Here is a 14413-nt window from a genome sequence, read left to right as displayed (position 1 = left end):
CCTTTTTTCTTCTGCACCTGCCTTTTTTTTGGGTTAGTTGAACTTTTTTTAGCATTTAATTGTTATAGCCACTTTAAGCTTTTTAGGTGTAATTCTTTTCTTTTTCTTTTTGACTGTAAAACTATGGCTGAGGAGTAGTTTTACGTTAATTATTAAATTGGTCAATTGAATAGCTAATTTTTTTAAAGTGGCTCTTTTTGAAAACAATAAACATCTTAATTTGTTATAACATTCTGATTTTATTTAAATAAAGTCGCTCTATTTTTACATTGTTATATTATGTATTACTATATCTTACTATATTCTATATTATTTTCTGTCATATATAATGCTTTTATATATTATATATACATAGTTATATATATATATTATGTTGTATTATCCAAAATGGATAAAATGAAAACCACAAAATGCAAGAAATGAGAAAATGGAGGTTTTTGAGGAATAAATTTGTAAATGTGGTTTCTTGAATGCACTACTTGTTTCAAAATTGAGGTTAACAATAAAATGAGTCTTTGCTGAGCATTTTCTTTGATGTTGACTGGGGCCATTTTGTTAACCGTAAATACTTGAAAAATAATAGTGAGTTGAGCATGTATCATTATAACGACTTAAAATGAGTGCTTTTGCATTTTTGAAGGTGATTAGTGTATGTTCCTCATTAAGTGAATAACCAAATTTTGAAATAAAACTTGTTTTGAAACAAAATTTATGAGATTTCCAGGTTAAAGTTAGCTTTATTTACCAGAGAACCTCAAACATAGCTATTTAGTTCCTTCTTCCTTCCCCAATTCCATCTGGGTGAGTGGATAAGGCTCATACAAGGTCACTGTTAACATAAATAGGTCCAAGATCTCTTAACCTCTCTGACAGCATTTCCATGAAGTTAAATTTGAAAATAGACCAACATAATGTAGAAGTATTAAAGAATCCTAGGACATTTAACAAAGAAGGAACCTGAGTGATGATCTAGAGTAACGTCATCATTTCTAGACCAGGATTCAGATGGTTAAAGTGGTTAGGAAATTTATCTAAGGAAAAATGTACAGAGAGCCAGTGGAAGAAACCCTGTGTTTTAAGCCTGGACAGTAATCTTTCAAAGTCAAAACAAGAAAATCTTCTCATAATAGGATTTTAATATAGGGCAGCCAAAGATTATTATATTAACTTATTTGAGTATAGAATTTGAATAGATTTAAGATTAAAAATGCTAATCCCTGGGTTATGGAGTTTTGCTTCATTTTGTTTTTGTTTTAATTATTTGTTCAATTGAAAGCTGTCTTGAAGAGAGTAAAAGGATTGAGGACACAGACTTTTTGCGGAAAGTAAACATTTTCCTGAAAGAAGTATCATACTTTGGATAAATGGAGCTAAAACCTATGGCCTCTAAATGGAAAGACTACATATTATAATGATTCAATCCTTGCTGACAAAATTTATAAATTTTAACTCAATTCTGATCTGTTAAAATTTTGAAAAGGAGATGTTCAAAGAGACAGAAAAACTATCCTCTCCAAAAGGATCCCCAAGAAATCTTGAACTGAAGCATTACTTCAATCTTCTATGACCCATCACCTCTTTGATAAAAACTGCATGCTGATCCTTGATATTATAAGTCAAAACAATGAGTATTTTTATATGCTTTCTTTAACTGAACACATCCTCCCTTCCCACACCTAAGGGCCTCCCTTTAGAGAAAGGATTAATGTATGTATCTTTTCGATGAGTTGCAAGCCATTTCCTTAAAGTGTTTATCATTGTTCTAAATTTGGACTTGATCTTGAGAATTTTGAAACACATTTTGACAGCAAAGGTTGATCTTGTCCCAGGGGCAGGCAAAACTAGGCAGTCAGGATTGGATGTATGCCATCAGAATTTACTAATTTGTAAGAGAAATAAAATTACAGAGTAAATTGGGTTCTCAAGTCCATTGCCTAATGTAGTCTCTTCCTGCAGACAAACAACACATGAAAATGGTATAATAAGAATGCCTGTTGATTGATTTTTCAAAGAGAACATGTCTTCTACATTCACATATAATGAAAACAGATTTGAACCACAGCTGTTTTCAAACACTCTGTGACATTACTCTATATTGATTTGGTATGTAAATGCTATAATGGAAAGACTGGTCAGCTGTACTTCTGATAACATTTTATGCATCTTTTCAACTCTGATTGAATGTCTATTGGCTTTTCCCCTTATTTATATGTTTACTTATTTGAATTATACTTGATTAAAAAATATTGCTAGAATTAGAGTTTGGATTCTATTTTCATTTATTATATGAAATGATGTGGTATTTTGATCTATATACTGATGCCTATATTCAGCTACAGAAGGTTTTTCTCAATTATGATTTTGTTTATTCCATTCGTTTTGATGTCTACCTTAATGATACCTGTAATAATTAGGCTGCATTTTCATTCTCTTCATACCTAACATTTTCACTTTCACTACTCACAATGTCTCCCTGCATTCTGGAGAGTCTCTTCAAACAATATCATTCTATTTATTACTTATTATAATACCTTCTATTTAGTTATTAATTTCCTTGAGTCTTTTGATCCCATTCAGCTTATTTTTGAATCTCAGTCTTTTTGTTGTTGTTGTTTTCATTAGGCTTATCCTTTATTTCAATCTGTTCTCTTCTTATGGGTTCTTGCTCCTGTCTTTTTTTTTTAAACATCTTATTTATTTATTTGAGAGAGAGAGTGTGTGTGCGCGTGAGCGAGAGAGAGAGAGTGAGAGAGAGAACACAAGAGAGGGAGCAGCAGACGGAGAGTCCCACAGGGAGCTTGATGTGGGACTCGATCCCAGGACCCTGAGATCATGACCGGAGCTGAAGGCAGCTGCTTAACTGACTGAGCCACCCAGGCGCCCCGGTTCTTGCTCTTGTCTTATAGAAGCCACTCGCACCTATTGATATGCCAGATATATTTTTCTGGTTTTTTTCCTTCTGTTTGTTTTGATAAAATTTTCAAGGGTATACTCTTGTTCTCTGTTGTCAGGATAATGTGACCTTTACTTTTTTGTAGATATGCCCACAGATTTCATGTGTCATTTTGGTTATCGCTTCTCGGCCTTTTGGCTAAGATCAAGTGTAGTAAAAGAAATAATCATTCAGATGTGGCATTTGTTACATACAGTGTGAGTAGTGTTTTTTGTTTTTTGTTTTTTTAACTAAACTTGCTACACAGATAATAACTGATAGATCCCTCTCCTCAGATAGACGAGCTATCTGAACTAGCTATCTTAGCTAGAGGGTAGGTTTGGTGGGATCAGCTTCCAGTTGTGAAACAAATGTGAAATGAATTGGAATATTCTGTCCTCACTGCTTAGTTCTCTGACACTTTGGGGATATACTGGCAAAAAAACTACCATATTCATCATTTACTGCTTAAGTGGTTTTAAAGTTTGCTTGAGATAATAGCACCTTGTATGTAGAAACCACACTTCTAAGGGAGCATTATGCTAGCTACGTCCTGCCCTTTTCTAATTTCAAGGGAGGAGAAGGAAAGGGCAGGAAAGAGGGAACAGAATTATAACAATCTAAAATGTAATGTTCCTGTTTGCAATATCCAAGGAAATATGTCTTGCTAGGTTTCTGGTTGGCACAGACCTAACATCCTGTAGCCAGGAGGCAGATGGTGGAGTAGATCAAAGACTTTCTTGCTTTATTTTAAGCTTTAAAGGCACACTATATTAGATGGCAAAAGGGCATATGACCCACCAGCATACCCATTCATAATAAATATAATTGGGGAACCTGGAAGTTAAGGGAACATTGTTACTATAAAAAGAGATGATTTATAAAAATCCTGGAAATGACATAGTAAATAGGTGAACATGAGAAGCATTCCTTTAAAAATCAGGAATGAGACAACAATGCTTTTGCCTTATATGTGACCTTGAGTTGAAGTTCTAAGTACAATATTATAGGAAAAATTATATCAGAGATGAGTAAGTTGAAATAGCATAATTTATATATGCTATCATTATTTACCTAGAAAAATAATCTATGGGTTATTAAAAATAATAGGATAGTAGTGAACAGGCTACAGATCAGATGTTTCCCAAGGTCAGTTATATTTCTATGAAATGGCAGCAAACCACTAGAAAATATAATTAAGGAGAAAATATTATTTTCCATAGTCTCAGGGAACCCCAATTATCTAAGTCTATATAATATATGTACAAAAGCATTAGAGGGAAAATGATGAAACATTATTACACAATATTGAAGACTCTATAAAGAGATACATCATTTACATAAATAAGAAGACAATATAAAGGTGTCAATTATTCCAAATTGATCTATAAAATAGATGTAATTCCAACTAAAAAAACAAATTTTTTATGGATGTTAATAGAATTTTAGTGTATATATATAAAAATAAGGGCCATGAATAGTTAGGATATTTCCAAAGAAGAATAATAAGTTGGGGAGACTTGCTCTTCCAGATACTGGATTATCCCAAAGCCATAAAAATTAAGATGACTTAACAATAGTAGAGGGATTTTAAAATTGATTAGTAGCATAAAATAGGATGCAGAGATCTACACATGTATGGAATGTTGAAAATTACAGAGGTGAATATAGTTTGGGTCCCTACTTCTCACGACATGTAAAAATATAGTCCAGATAGTTAAGAGCTCAAGTGTTAAAACTTTAGAACTCTTGGTAGAAAATGCATATAATTATCTTTTGGAACTTGGGTAAGCTGTTTCCTTAAATAAGACAAAACACATTGACCATAAAATAAAATATTAATAAATTTGACAATATTAAAAGCAAGAACTTAAAGGGATGCCTGGGTGGCTCAGTCGGTTAAGCATCTGCCTTTGGCTCAGGTCACGATCACTGGACCCTGCTCTCTGCTCGGCGGGGAGCCTGCTTCTCCCCTTCCCTCTCCCTCTGCCTGCCGATCCACCCACTTGTGCTCTCTCTCTGTCAAATAAAATAAAATCTTTAAAAAAATTAAAAAGTGAGAATTTTGGCTATCAAAAGCTACATTAAAGAAAGTGAGGTACAAATTTGCAGAAGATATTCATGACAACCACACTCTAAAACAATTAGGATCAAGAATATGCAATAAGAAAAACACAAACAATCTACATGATATTGGGCAGAAGATGAATAGATATTTCACAGAGGAAGGAACCATAGACCAATAAACACACGAAGAGATGTTCACCTCATTAGAGATTAGGAAAATACAAATCAAGACAAAATTGTCATTTTATACGCATCTGATGAGCCTACTTTAAAAAGTTTGTCAGTACTAAGTGTTGGGGAAGATGTGAATCCACTTGTGGGGGCCTAAACTGGTGCATCCATTTTGGAAAACATTTTGGCATTATCTTCCAAAATTGAAGGTTAATCTATGGCCCAGCAATTCCAATTCAAGCTATGCATGCATGGTTGGCTTACTTTGCTCAAGAACAGCGTTAAAAATTAATACTTTGTTTTCTTAAGAAGAAAAAAATACCATAAAGCAGGTGCCAGGAGATTCAACTCCACGTGGAGATTTTGCCAAGATCTCCCAAAGCAACTTTTCTCTCTTTGTTCCTTTAATTTCACTATTAAAAAAATCTTTATTTCATTTATTGTCATTAGTTAATACATAAAGGAAATAGCCATGAAAGAGTGGTCAATCTGTCACAGTATTTCCTTTCTAAAGCCTGTGGATGCATTCGTGTTATAAAAGCCATACCAAAATCATAAACTGCTCTCAGGTGTAGGAAAATTGGAAAAAATATCTATTAGTTGAATCATGCTTAGCACAACACAGTCTCTTCGCTAATCTTTCACTTTCTCTTCTAGTACAATCTTCAGTAACAGAGAAAAATAGCCTATTATTTGAAAGGAAACATTCTTAGGTATAAACTAATACATCTTAAATAATTAAAAACAGTAAGGTTAAAGTGTCAGTTTAGAGAATTATAAAATCGTCAAGTGGCTTTTCCTTAAATTTCTACTATAGACATGTGTATAACAAAATTCTCTTCCACTTCACACTATATTAATATACAACCAAAAGACTATCTCTAAATTGCTGAGATTTTATGTTTTATATGAGGTATGAAAGAATCAGAGTTACAGAATATAAGTTTTAAGTTAAAATTAGTATAACATCAGCTTACATCCTTACATAGAGAGTGGAAGAAATAAATGAGTATGGGTGAATAATTTCAGCACCATGATCCATAAGGAGCTAAGGTGAATATGTACAATTTCAATGATCTTACATTCTTGGACAATGAAAAAGAAATGATTTATTATATTTTAGAATAATACTTAAACATTCTATCAGTTTTAGCATATTTTATTAAATGGAACATACGAGTATTTTGATGTTACAAAATAAAATGGTCTAAGAACTTCCATCACAGAGGATTGTTTGCATAATGGATTAATTAATCATCTAGATTTAACAAAAAAGAGAATTTATGAAAAGGTCATAGATGGAGCTAGCTTTAGGGACTTGGTTCAAAGGCTCAATTCATGTCTGAAGGGTCTGACTGTATACGCTTTGCTTTCCCTGGGTTGGTTTCATTTCAGGCTTTTCATGGTGGCCTCCGGCATCTTTAGTCATGTCAGCACAACACCAAGTCCAGGTTAGTCCCCACCCCAGGTTTAGGGGATTCCAGATCAGCTTCTACCCGCCCGCCTCATCAGATCTGTGCTAGTGCTCAGGCCTGCAAGGAGCCACAGGATGACCTGTCGGGAAAGGGTAGAGGGGTAGGCTTTGAGTTCTAGCTGGGACGCAGGTGAGGCTGTGGGCATCGTTGGATCCATAACTTTTATGGTTGAGACACAATGGCATGTCAGCCTCCCTTTGAGTTCTTACCCCGAGTCCTTTAAATGTTAGTGGCAGGCCAGGTATATACAATGTTAGAAATTTTGTTCTTTAACGTGAGGGCAGGAGGAAGTCATATGAAGGCATTTAGGCAGGAGAGGAGCAAGGTAAGATTTATTTATTTATGTATTTATGTATTTATTTATTTATTTATTATGTTAAAAAACTAATGATGTACTATATGCTGGCTAATTGAACATAATAATAAAAAAATTTAGATTTTTAAAAATGGCTTTACTGTGCTATAATCAGCATAGAGTCAGCTGCACATATTTAATGTACATACCTGATAAATTTTGACACACCAATGAAACCATTAATACAATTAAAAAAATGAAGAAAATGAAGAAACAAATGACTTGTATCTAGAATATACTGAGGACTCTGAAATTCAGTAGCAGCAAGACCAACAACCCAATTAAAAATGGACAGAAGATTTGAACAGTCGCTTCACCAAAGAAGATATACAAATAGCAGAGAAGCACATGAAAAGGGTCTCAACACCTTTTGTCACTAGGAAGATGCAGATTTGTATTTTAAAAGGTCACTCAGGCTCCAGTGTCGGGAAAGAACTGGAGATCAGGCATGGCCAAAGGAAGAACAGTTGAGAGGCTGTTGCCATAGTGATGTAGGAAAGATGTTAGGGTTCGAAGCCAAGAAGGAATTCTTGAGACATCTTTGGTGCAAAAAAAAAGTGGTTTTATTATAGCACAGGGACAGGACCTGTGGGCACAAAGAGCTGTGCTGGGGCTGTGAGGAGTGGCCCATTATATACTTTCAAGCTGGGAGAGGGTTAGGGACTTTCAGAGCCTCCGTTAAATACTGTACTTAGAACTCTTGAGGTTTTTTGCTATTTGGGGGTACCCTGAGTCAGAACAAGTAAAGCCAAAGCCTCTCTGATTCCCCACAGTTCCTCCAGTTCCTGGCATTTTGGAAACAAGGTCTCCAGGATCCTGAGGGGGCTAGCTATTTTTAAGAAAAGGTCATTTATCACTGTTTAGTAAAAACTCAGTCATGAGACTCTTCAGATGTATGTCAGTGGGTCATATGCTTAGAGGATGATTGGCGACATGTATCTTGGGGGTGTAAAGAAAAAGGAAGTTTCCAAAGGAATTTTTATATGTTAAAGTAGATCTACAGGATCCTGGGGCTCAAGCTAAGATTGCCTCTTGCCCTTAGCAAAGTATTAACATCGAGGCAGCTGAGCTCCTAGAGGAATGTCACTCTGCCTGTTTCAAAGACTTGTCAATGGGCTGTAAGTAGTAAGGAGATTTAATAATTTTTCTTCTGCCTTTGTTTCCCACATCAAAAGGATTCATAAAAGACAGTGGCTGCTTGAATTAAGATGGTGGTTGTAGAGACGGGGTGGATGACAATTGGACAAATATTCAGGAAGCAAAATAGATAGACCTTGACACGGATTTTGATTTTAGAGAATAGAGTGTTAGAAATGATTCCAGGGGCGCCTGGGTGGCTCAGTTGGTTAAGCAACTGCCTTCGGCTCAGGTCATGATCCTGGAGTCCCGGGATCGAGTCCTGCATAGGGCTCCCTGCTCAGCGGGGAGTCTGCTTCTCCCTCTGACCCTCCCCCCTCTCATACTCTATCTCATTCTCTCTCTCTCAAATAAATAAATAAAATCTTAAAAAAAAAAAGAATGATTCCAGATTTTCTGGCTTGTGCCGTGGGGTGGCTGATGGTGCCATTTACAAACGTGGTGAAAACTGGAGAAAGGCCAGGTATGGGTAAAGATTAAATTTATGTTAAAAGAACACTTTTGAGGTATCTTTGAGACATCACAGTAGAATCTTGGAGCTGGCAGGGGAATGAGACATGTTCTGAGGCTTGTGTCTCGTCTGCAGTGCGGGCAGAAGCTAAAAGGCAGTGGGCTGAGGCTTAAATGCTAGCAGATAGAGGAGAGCAGGAATTGCCAAATCAGATTCCCTTATTCCATCCCCATGAAAGCCAGGGAACCTACTTTTCATCTGTAGTCTATACTAAGTAAAGCACAAAGAACCTCTGGGGAAGGGAGTTTCTGAGACCTCCATGAAATACTCTACTTAGAACTCTTGAGGTATTTTGCTATTTGGGGGGTACCCTGAATCAGAACAAGGAAAGCCAAAGCTCCTCTGATTCTCACAATTTTTCCAATTCCTACCCCCATTGTTAACACCCAACTTATATACAGATGGTATTTACATAGATGTGGCCTCAGGAAATCAAAAGGTCCTACGGTGCAAGTCATTCAAAATCTTATTTTTTTTTTTAGTCTTTAATAAACATGATTTATTTCTCAGCCATATGGATAGTAATCTCACTGCCAAAATTATTTGATTTTGATGATTTGGGATATATAGGATGTTCTATGATATTATATATATATATTTTTATTTTATTATGTTATGTTAATCACCATACATTACATCATTAGTTTTTGATGTAGTGTTCCACGATTCATTGTTTGCATACAACACCCAGTGCTCCATGCAGAACGTGCCCTCTTTAATACCCATCACCAGGCTAACACATCCTTCCACCCCCCTCCCCTCTAGAACCCTCAGTTTGTTTCTCAGAGTCCATAGTCTCTCATGGTTCGTCTCCCCCTCCGATTCTGCCCCCCTTCATTTTTCCGTTCCTGCTATCTTCTTCTTCTTCTTTTTTTTTTTAACATATAATGTATTCAAAATCTTATTAAATGATCTTATGTTCAATTTTTCCACATGGATTCTATAATCTGTTGAAGGAGAGAAAAAAGAACATTCTTTTATTTTGTACCTCATTAGTGAGTCCTAACCATACTCTTCCTTAGGTCCCTTTTCCATTTCAGTCTGGCTCTCAGATTCTTAGAAAGGACAATGGATCTTTAAATTCACTCAGTTTGTGCTGGGAAGAGGCCAAAGTTAGTTAGTGCCCCACTGATACTCAGACGGAGTAGCCTTCTAGTTGTACAATCTAGGGAAGGCATTTATATCCCCTCCCCCTCTTCTTCTCCTAGTTTGGCATGTTGTAGCTTGTGTTTTGCTCTCCCTGTAAATATGAGAGAAAATAAAAGACACTATTCAGCCTCTTTTGTCTGAAAAGTCTGACATTTCAGTGGTTTTCTTTAAAGGGGGTCTTCATTTGTAATCAGCTTTGCCATTAACGGAAATCAATCTGAATGTCCTATTGTGCATCTTTTTCTTCCCGCACAGTCTGAAATTGCCTTTGCCAAGTTTTCGAGCTGAACCTGAAAGACCCTCTCTCATTTCCCCCATTCCCTGCCTCCAGCCCCATTGAATCCTTGCAGAGCTTTCTCAGCAGAAAGGCTACAGAGTGAGGTTAGGGAGGCACTTGCCCTACTCCGCTAACCCAGTGGCCTGAGCCAATCACAAAGCAGATTGGAACCTCACTTGAGCTCCCCCTCCCCCCCTCCCCCGGCAACAGCCTTCTGGAAAGGGGGACACTGGAAGGGTATGTTTGCAATTCAAATCCTTGGCTTTCTGCCTGCCTCTTTTCAAAATAAGAAGGCAGGAGCTGCGGCGAGGTGCAAAGGGGTCTTCTGAGTTGCATTGGCAGTAAGATCCAGAGATCCTCCCTCCTGTCTCTTACCTGTTTTCAAAGCTAACAGAAAGGGCAAGGATGGTGGAGGCTTTCTGTGCTACCTGGAAGCTGACGGACAGCCAGAACTTTGATGAGTATATGAAGGCTCTAGGTAGGTAAAAATAAGATGTGCTGCTCTCCTCTTAACCTGCAGCTTCCATAGTACGCCCATTCCTTTCTTCACCCATGAGACTGGTGAGTGACAAAGACAGAGTGTATTGTTGTAATTGAATGCTAGGCTATGCATTTCCCACAGAAGGGATTTTTAATGTGGCATGTGTCTGCTTTCTTGCCTGGGGCTAAATAACAGGGCATTTAGTAGTCTGTGGAGAATGTGAAGCTTCTGTGCCTTTTTGTTTTCTCTTCAGCATCCACTTATCATTTGTGCATCCAATTAAGCATCCATATATATGATTATAGCTCAGTAGTTGTATTGGCTGATTAGGGGGCTGATGAAACTTACACTTGAGGGTCTGGATTCCAGAATAGGAAAGTGGATTCTTGTTATGTGAGTTATTTGGGAAGTTGCAGCTAACTGTATTGCTTCTTTCTTTAGGTGTGGGCTTTGCCACTAGGCAGGTGGGAAATGTGACTAAACCAACAGTCATCATCAGTCAGGATGGGGACAAAGTGGTGATCAGGACTCAAAGCACATTTAAGAACACAGAGATTAGTTTCCATCTGGGAGAAGAGTTTGACGAAACCACTGCAGACGACAGAAACTGTAAGGTAAGGAGCTGCACCTTCGCTGGAAGGGGGTGGGGAGCAGGGAATAAAAGAGAGAGTCCGCATGGTCTCTTTTTTAGATGCTGAGAAGTAGAGAATGTTCTCTGTATTTCAATTCAGAGAGGACATGAGGATTAATTTCACATTCTAGTGCACACATGTGATGTTCTGAACAGTGGGTGCTGACTATAGCTCAAATCTCAAGTCTATTTCTTACTCTACATTTTTCTTTTAATATCTGTATTTCAAAAAGTAACAGTGTTCATTTAAAATAAAGATTGCATTTTGCTTAATCTCTCCGATTGCCTCAGTTTGACTAAATAGTTTGCCTCATCTTAAAGCTTTGTTTAAAAGAGTAGAGTGACCGGTCTGAGAGTACTTGTTCAGGATTTTCATTTCTGATAGATGAAGTTTTTGCATTTACACATTTCAATCAAATTATGAATTATTAGTTTCTATAATGACTGCAGAAGCAACAGAGGATATGGTACTAATATGATAATTAGCTGCCCACCATTTATTCAATTATGTAGCTTCTTCAAAGACCACTTCACTTGATTTTTATATGAGAACCTAATCTGAACCTTTGCTATGTTCTGCATTTTGTTGTCGGTCTCAGTCTGTTGTTAGCCTGGATGGGGACAAACTTGTTCATGTACAGAAATGGGATGGCAAAGAAACAAATTTTGTAAGAGAAATTAAGGATGGCAAAATGGCTATGGTAAGTAATGGCAATTCTCCCTTGGTTCCTTCTAGCTTGGCACAGCTCACTCCTGTTCCCCAGCTCCTTCTCCCTCCCTCCCTTCGTTGATAACATTTAAGTCTCCAGCAAGGTTCTTTGACCATGCGTAAAACAGAGGAAATACAAATGTCCTAGCTAACTGTATCCTCAGCTCTGCTTCTTTAATTATAGAAAAAAAGAAAAATTCTATGCAGTGTATTTTTAAAAAGTTGCCACTGATTTAGCTACAACTGTGCCAAAAGAATGTGTAGGATTACTGTGAATGTCTAAACCTCAAATGAAATCTGAATATAAAAAATATTCATGGGGACATCTGTGTGGCTCAGTCTGTTAAGCATCTGACTTTTGGTTACGACTCAGGACATAATCTCAGGGTCATGAGATCAAGCCTCATGTAGGGCTCTGCTCAGTGCGGAGTCTGCTGGAGATTCTCTCCCTCTCCTTCTGTTCCTCCTCCACCCCCTCACCCCGCTCAAGCTCTCTCTCTCTCTTTCTCACTCTCTAAAACAAACAAACAAACAAATAAAATCTTTAAAAAATATCCATGGAAATATATAAAAGGAGTGATATTACTAGAAAAATATCAAGTTTCCTGAATATCAGAGAAATTACAGCTACTGTAATAAATAAGAGATCTTTAAGCACTTTATATTTTAGTTTATAAAATTCCATATGTTCAGTGCAGATAATTTAGGATGTAACAGAAAAGTGTAGTATCTCTTTAGAGGGAACCATTTTGGTGTTACTTCCTTCCAGTCTTTCTTTTGAGGCATAAGGTGTCTTGTAAACATGCCTGTTCAATACTGGTAGTCATGTAAAAACCTATAAGATATAAAATAAAATAAAACTTCTCTAATAATGGAGTAACATCATAACCTGGGAAAAATGTAATGCCTTAATCTAACATCCAGGCACTATTTTGTGAACTGAGTAATGGTATTTTGATAACATTAAAATAGTAAATATATCATTTGGGGTTTTTTTTGGGGGGGTATTGCTGTACATATTTCTTCTAAGTGGACGAAAGGGGTTTCTCGTTTTTGTGATTTAAGGAAATTGTTGTTTTTTTTTCTCTTCTCCACAATTGCTGCTATCAGGGCTGTTCTAGATTAAGACACAGGGCTTACATTATTCATACTTCTTTTCATGGGTGGAAATGGGATGGAGAACAGAGGATCACTTTTCCTTTTACGTGAACGAATATTTGCCCACTTATTTCTGCACTGATCGTCGAAAAAAAGGACTGATTTATAAAAGATCCAATCTGAGATTCTCCTTTATGCTTTTATCTCCATTTTTCCCCCTGGATACAGGACAGTGGATAGGTCAGCTTTGGCATGTATGACTGATCAGTCAAGACTGATTTCAAAAAATATTAAAACAATGGATGATGAAGGCATGCTATATTCTTGAAAGTCATGTCAGCACATGAAAATAATGAACATTAAAAAAACCCCTAGGTTTTGTAGAGATTTTAGAACAATTCTTCCAGTCAAATTGACATAAAAGCCCATGTTCCATATCATACCCACCTAGCCACCTAGGTCCACATCAGCTAAAGTATGATGACCAAAGTAATGAGAACGTTTGTAACTTTACTGTTTCCTGATGACTTTGAAACCAGTCATTCCAAATATCATTTGTCCAAATTATTTGGATTTTCTAAAAATTCTTCAAAATTTATGTTATGAAAACAGATTCACTTTCAAAGCAGATAGCTATTTTGCTCCAATTACCCTGATAATTTAAGGCAAAAGGAATTCTTTTGACCTGAATCTACATAGTTAATCTCGGTGTTTCAGTTCATTTTCCTTTTAGAGGCATGAACTATGTATACGTGTTATTCACTCCATAAATAAAAAAGTTTCTTTTCTTTTTATTTTAAGAAGTGAAGAGCTGATGCAGCATTTAATGTTTGTAAATGACATTATTCTTTTGCATAACACATAAATTATATATATGATAATCTTTAGAAATTTCAGCTGCTGATATTCTTGTGTAAAAAGATTTGATTATCTTTTGCATCTTTCAGACTCTTACTTTTGGTGATGTGGTTGCTGTTCGCCACTATGAGAAGGCATAGAAAGGTTCCTGATCTGGGGTTGGAAAAGCTCTACAATTTTTCTGTTTACTCAAGTCTCAGTGTTATCCTGCTATTACAGCATGGGTGATCACTAATTAAAGGTTATCTCTGAAGTGGGTAGAAAACGGTGCTTTAAACACTTGTTTTAAAAACTTTTTACTGCAACTAGCCCAATTTTGAACTGCAGATTTATCATGTTTTATAATTCATGTGAAAAATTTTAAGCCACATTTTTAAAATAAAGAAGTGAATACATTTTATAATTTCCATTGGAATGCAAATCAAATTGGAATAAAAATCTTACACCCATGAGAAATTTTGTCGTTGTTTTTAATATCAGTAATCTGGCGGGGAATTAGACATTAGGAGGTTTTAGACAAAATAGCCTTTCTTATTGTATAAGGTAAAGCTGGAAAAGTTAG

General features: G+C 36.3%; 1 protein-coding gene and 1 pseudogene across 1 annotated transcript; both read left to right on the top strand.

The window, feature by feature from the left end:
- The first annotated feature begins 3071 nt into the window (after window positions 1–3071).
- LOC123325660 lies at window positions 3072–3250 on the top strand (annotated as a pseudogene).
- A 6986-nt stretch (window positions 3251–10236) lies between these two features.
- Window positions 10237–14301, top strand: FABP7 (fatty acid binding protein 7). Its single transcript, XM_021693169.1, has 4 exons — window positions 10237–10552; window positions 10997–11169; window positions 11786–11887; window positions 13941–14301. The coding sequence occupies exons 1-4, from the start codon at window positions 10480–10482 to the stop codon at window positions 13989–13991; spliced, it is 399 nt and encodes a 132-aa protein (XP_021548844.1). The 5' UTR covers window positions 10237–10479; the 3' UTR covers window positions 13992–14301.
- The last annotated feature ends 112 nt before the right edge of the window (window positions 14302–14413 follow it).

This window comes from Neomonachus schauinslandi, chromosome 8 (assembly GCF_002201575.2).
Source record: "Neomonachus schauinslandi chromosome 8, ASM220157v2, whole genome shotgun sequence".
NCBI classification, from domain to species: Eukaryota; Metazoa; Chordata; class Mammalia; order Carnivora; family Phocidae; genus Neomonachus; species Neomonachus schauinslandi.
Note: the sequence above shows the minus strand (reverse complement) of the source record. Positions and strands in the feature narration are given on the sequence as shown.

What these genes read in the sequence shown, in the direction of transcription:
- FABP7 (XM_021693169.1), top strand. Translation starts at nt 10,480, where the DNA reads ATGGTGGAGGCTTTCTGTGCTACCTGGAAGCTGACGGACAGCCAGAAC. An exon ending in TGAGTATATGAAGGCTCTAG is followed by an intron (nt 10,553 to 10,996) that starts GTAGGTAAAAAT and finishes TTCTTTCTTTAG; the next exon opens with GTGTGGGCTTTGCCACTAGG. An exon ending in CAGACGACAGAAACTGTAAG is followed by an intron (nt 11,170 to 11,785) that starts GTAAGGAGCTGC and finishes TGTCGGTCTCAG; the next exon opens with TCTGTTGTTAGCCTGGATGG.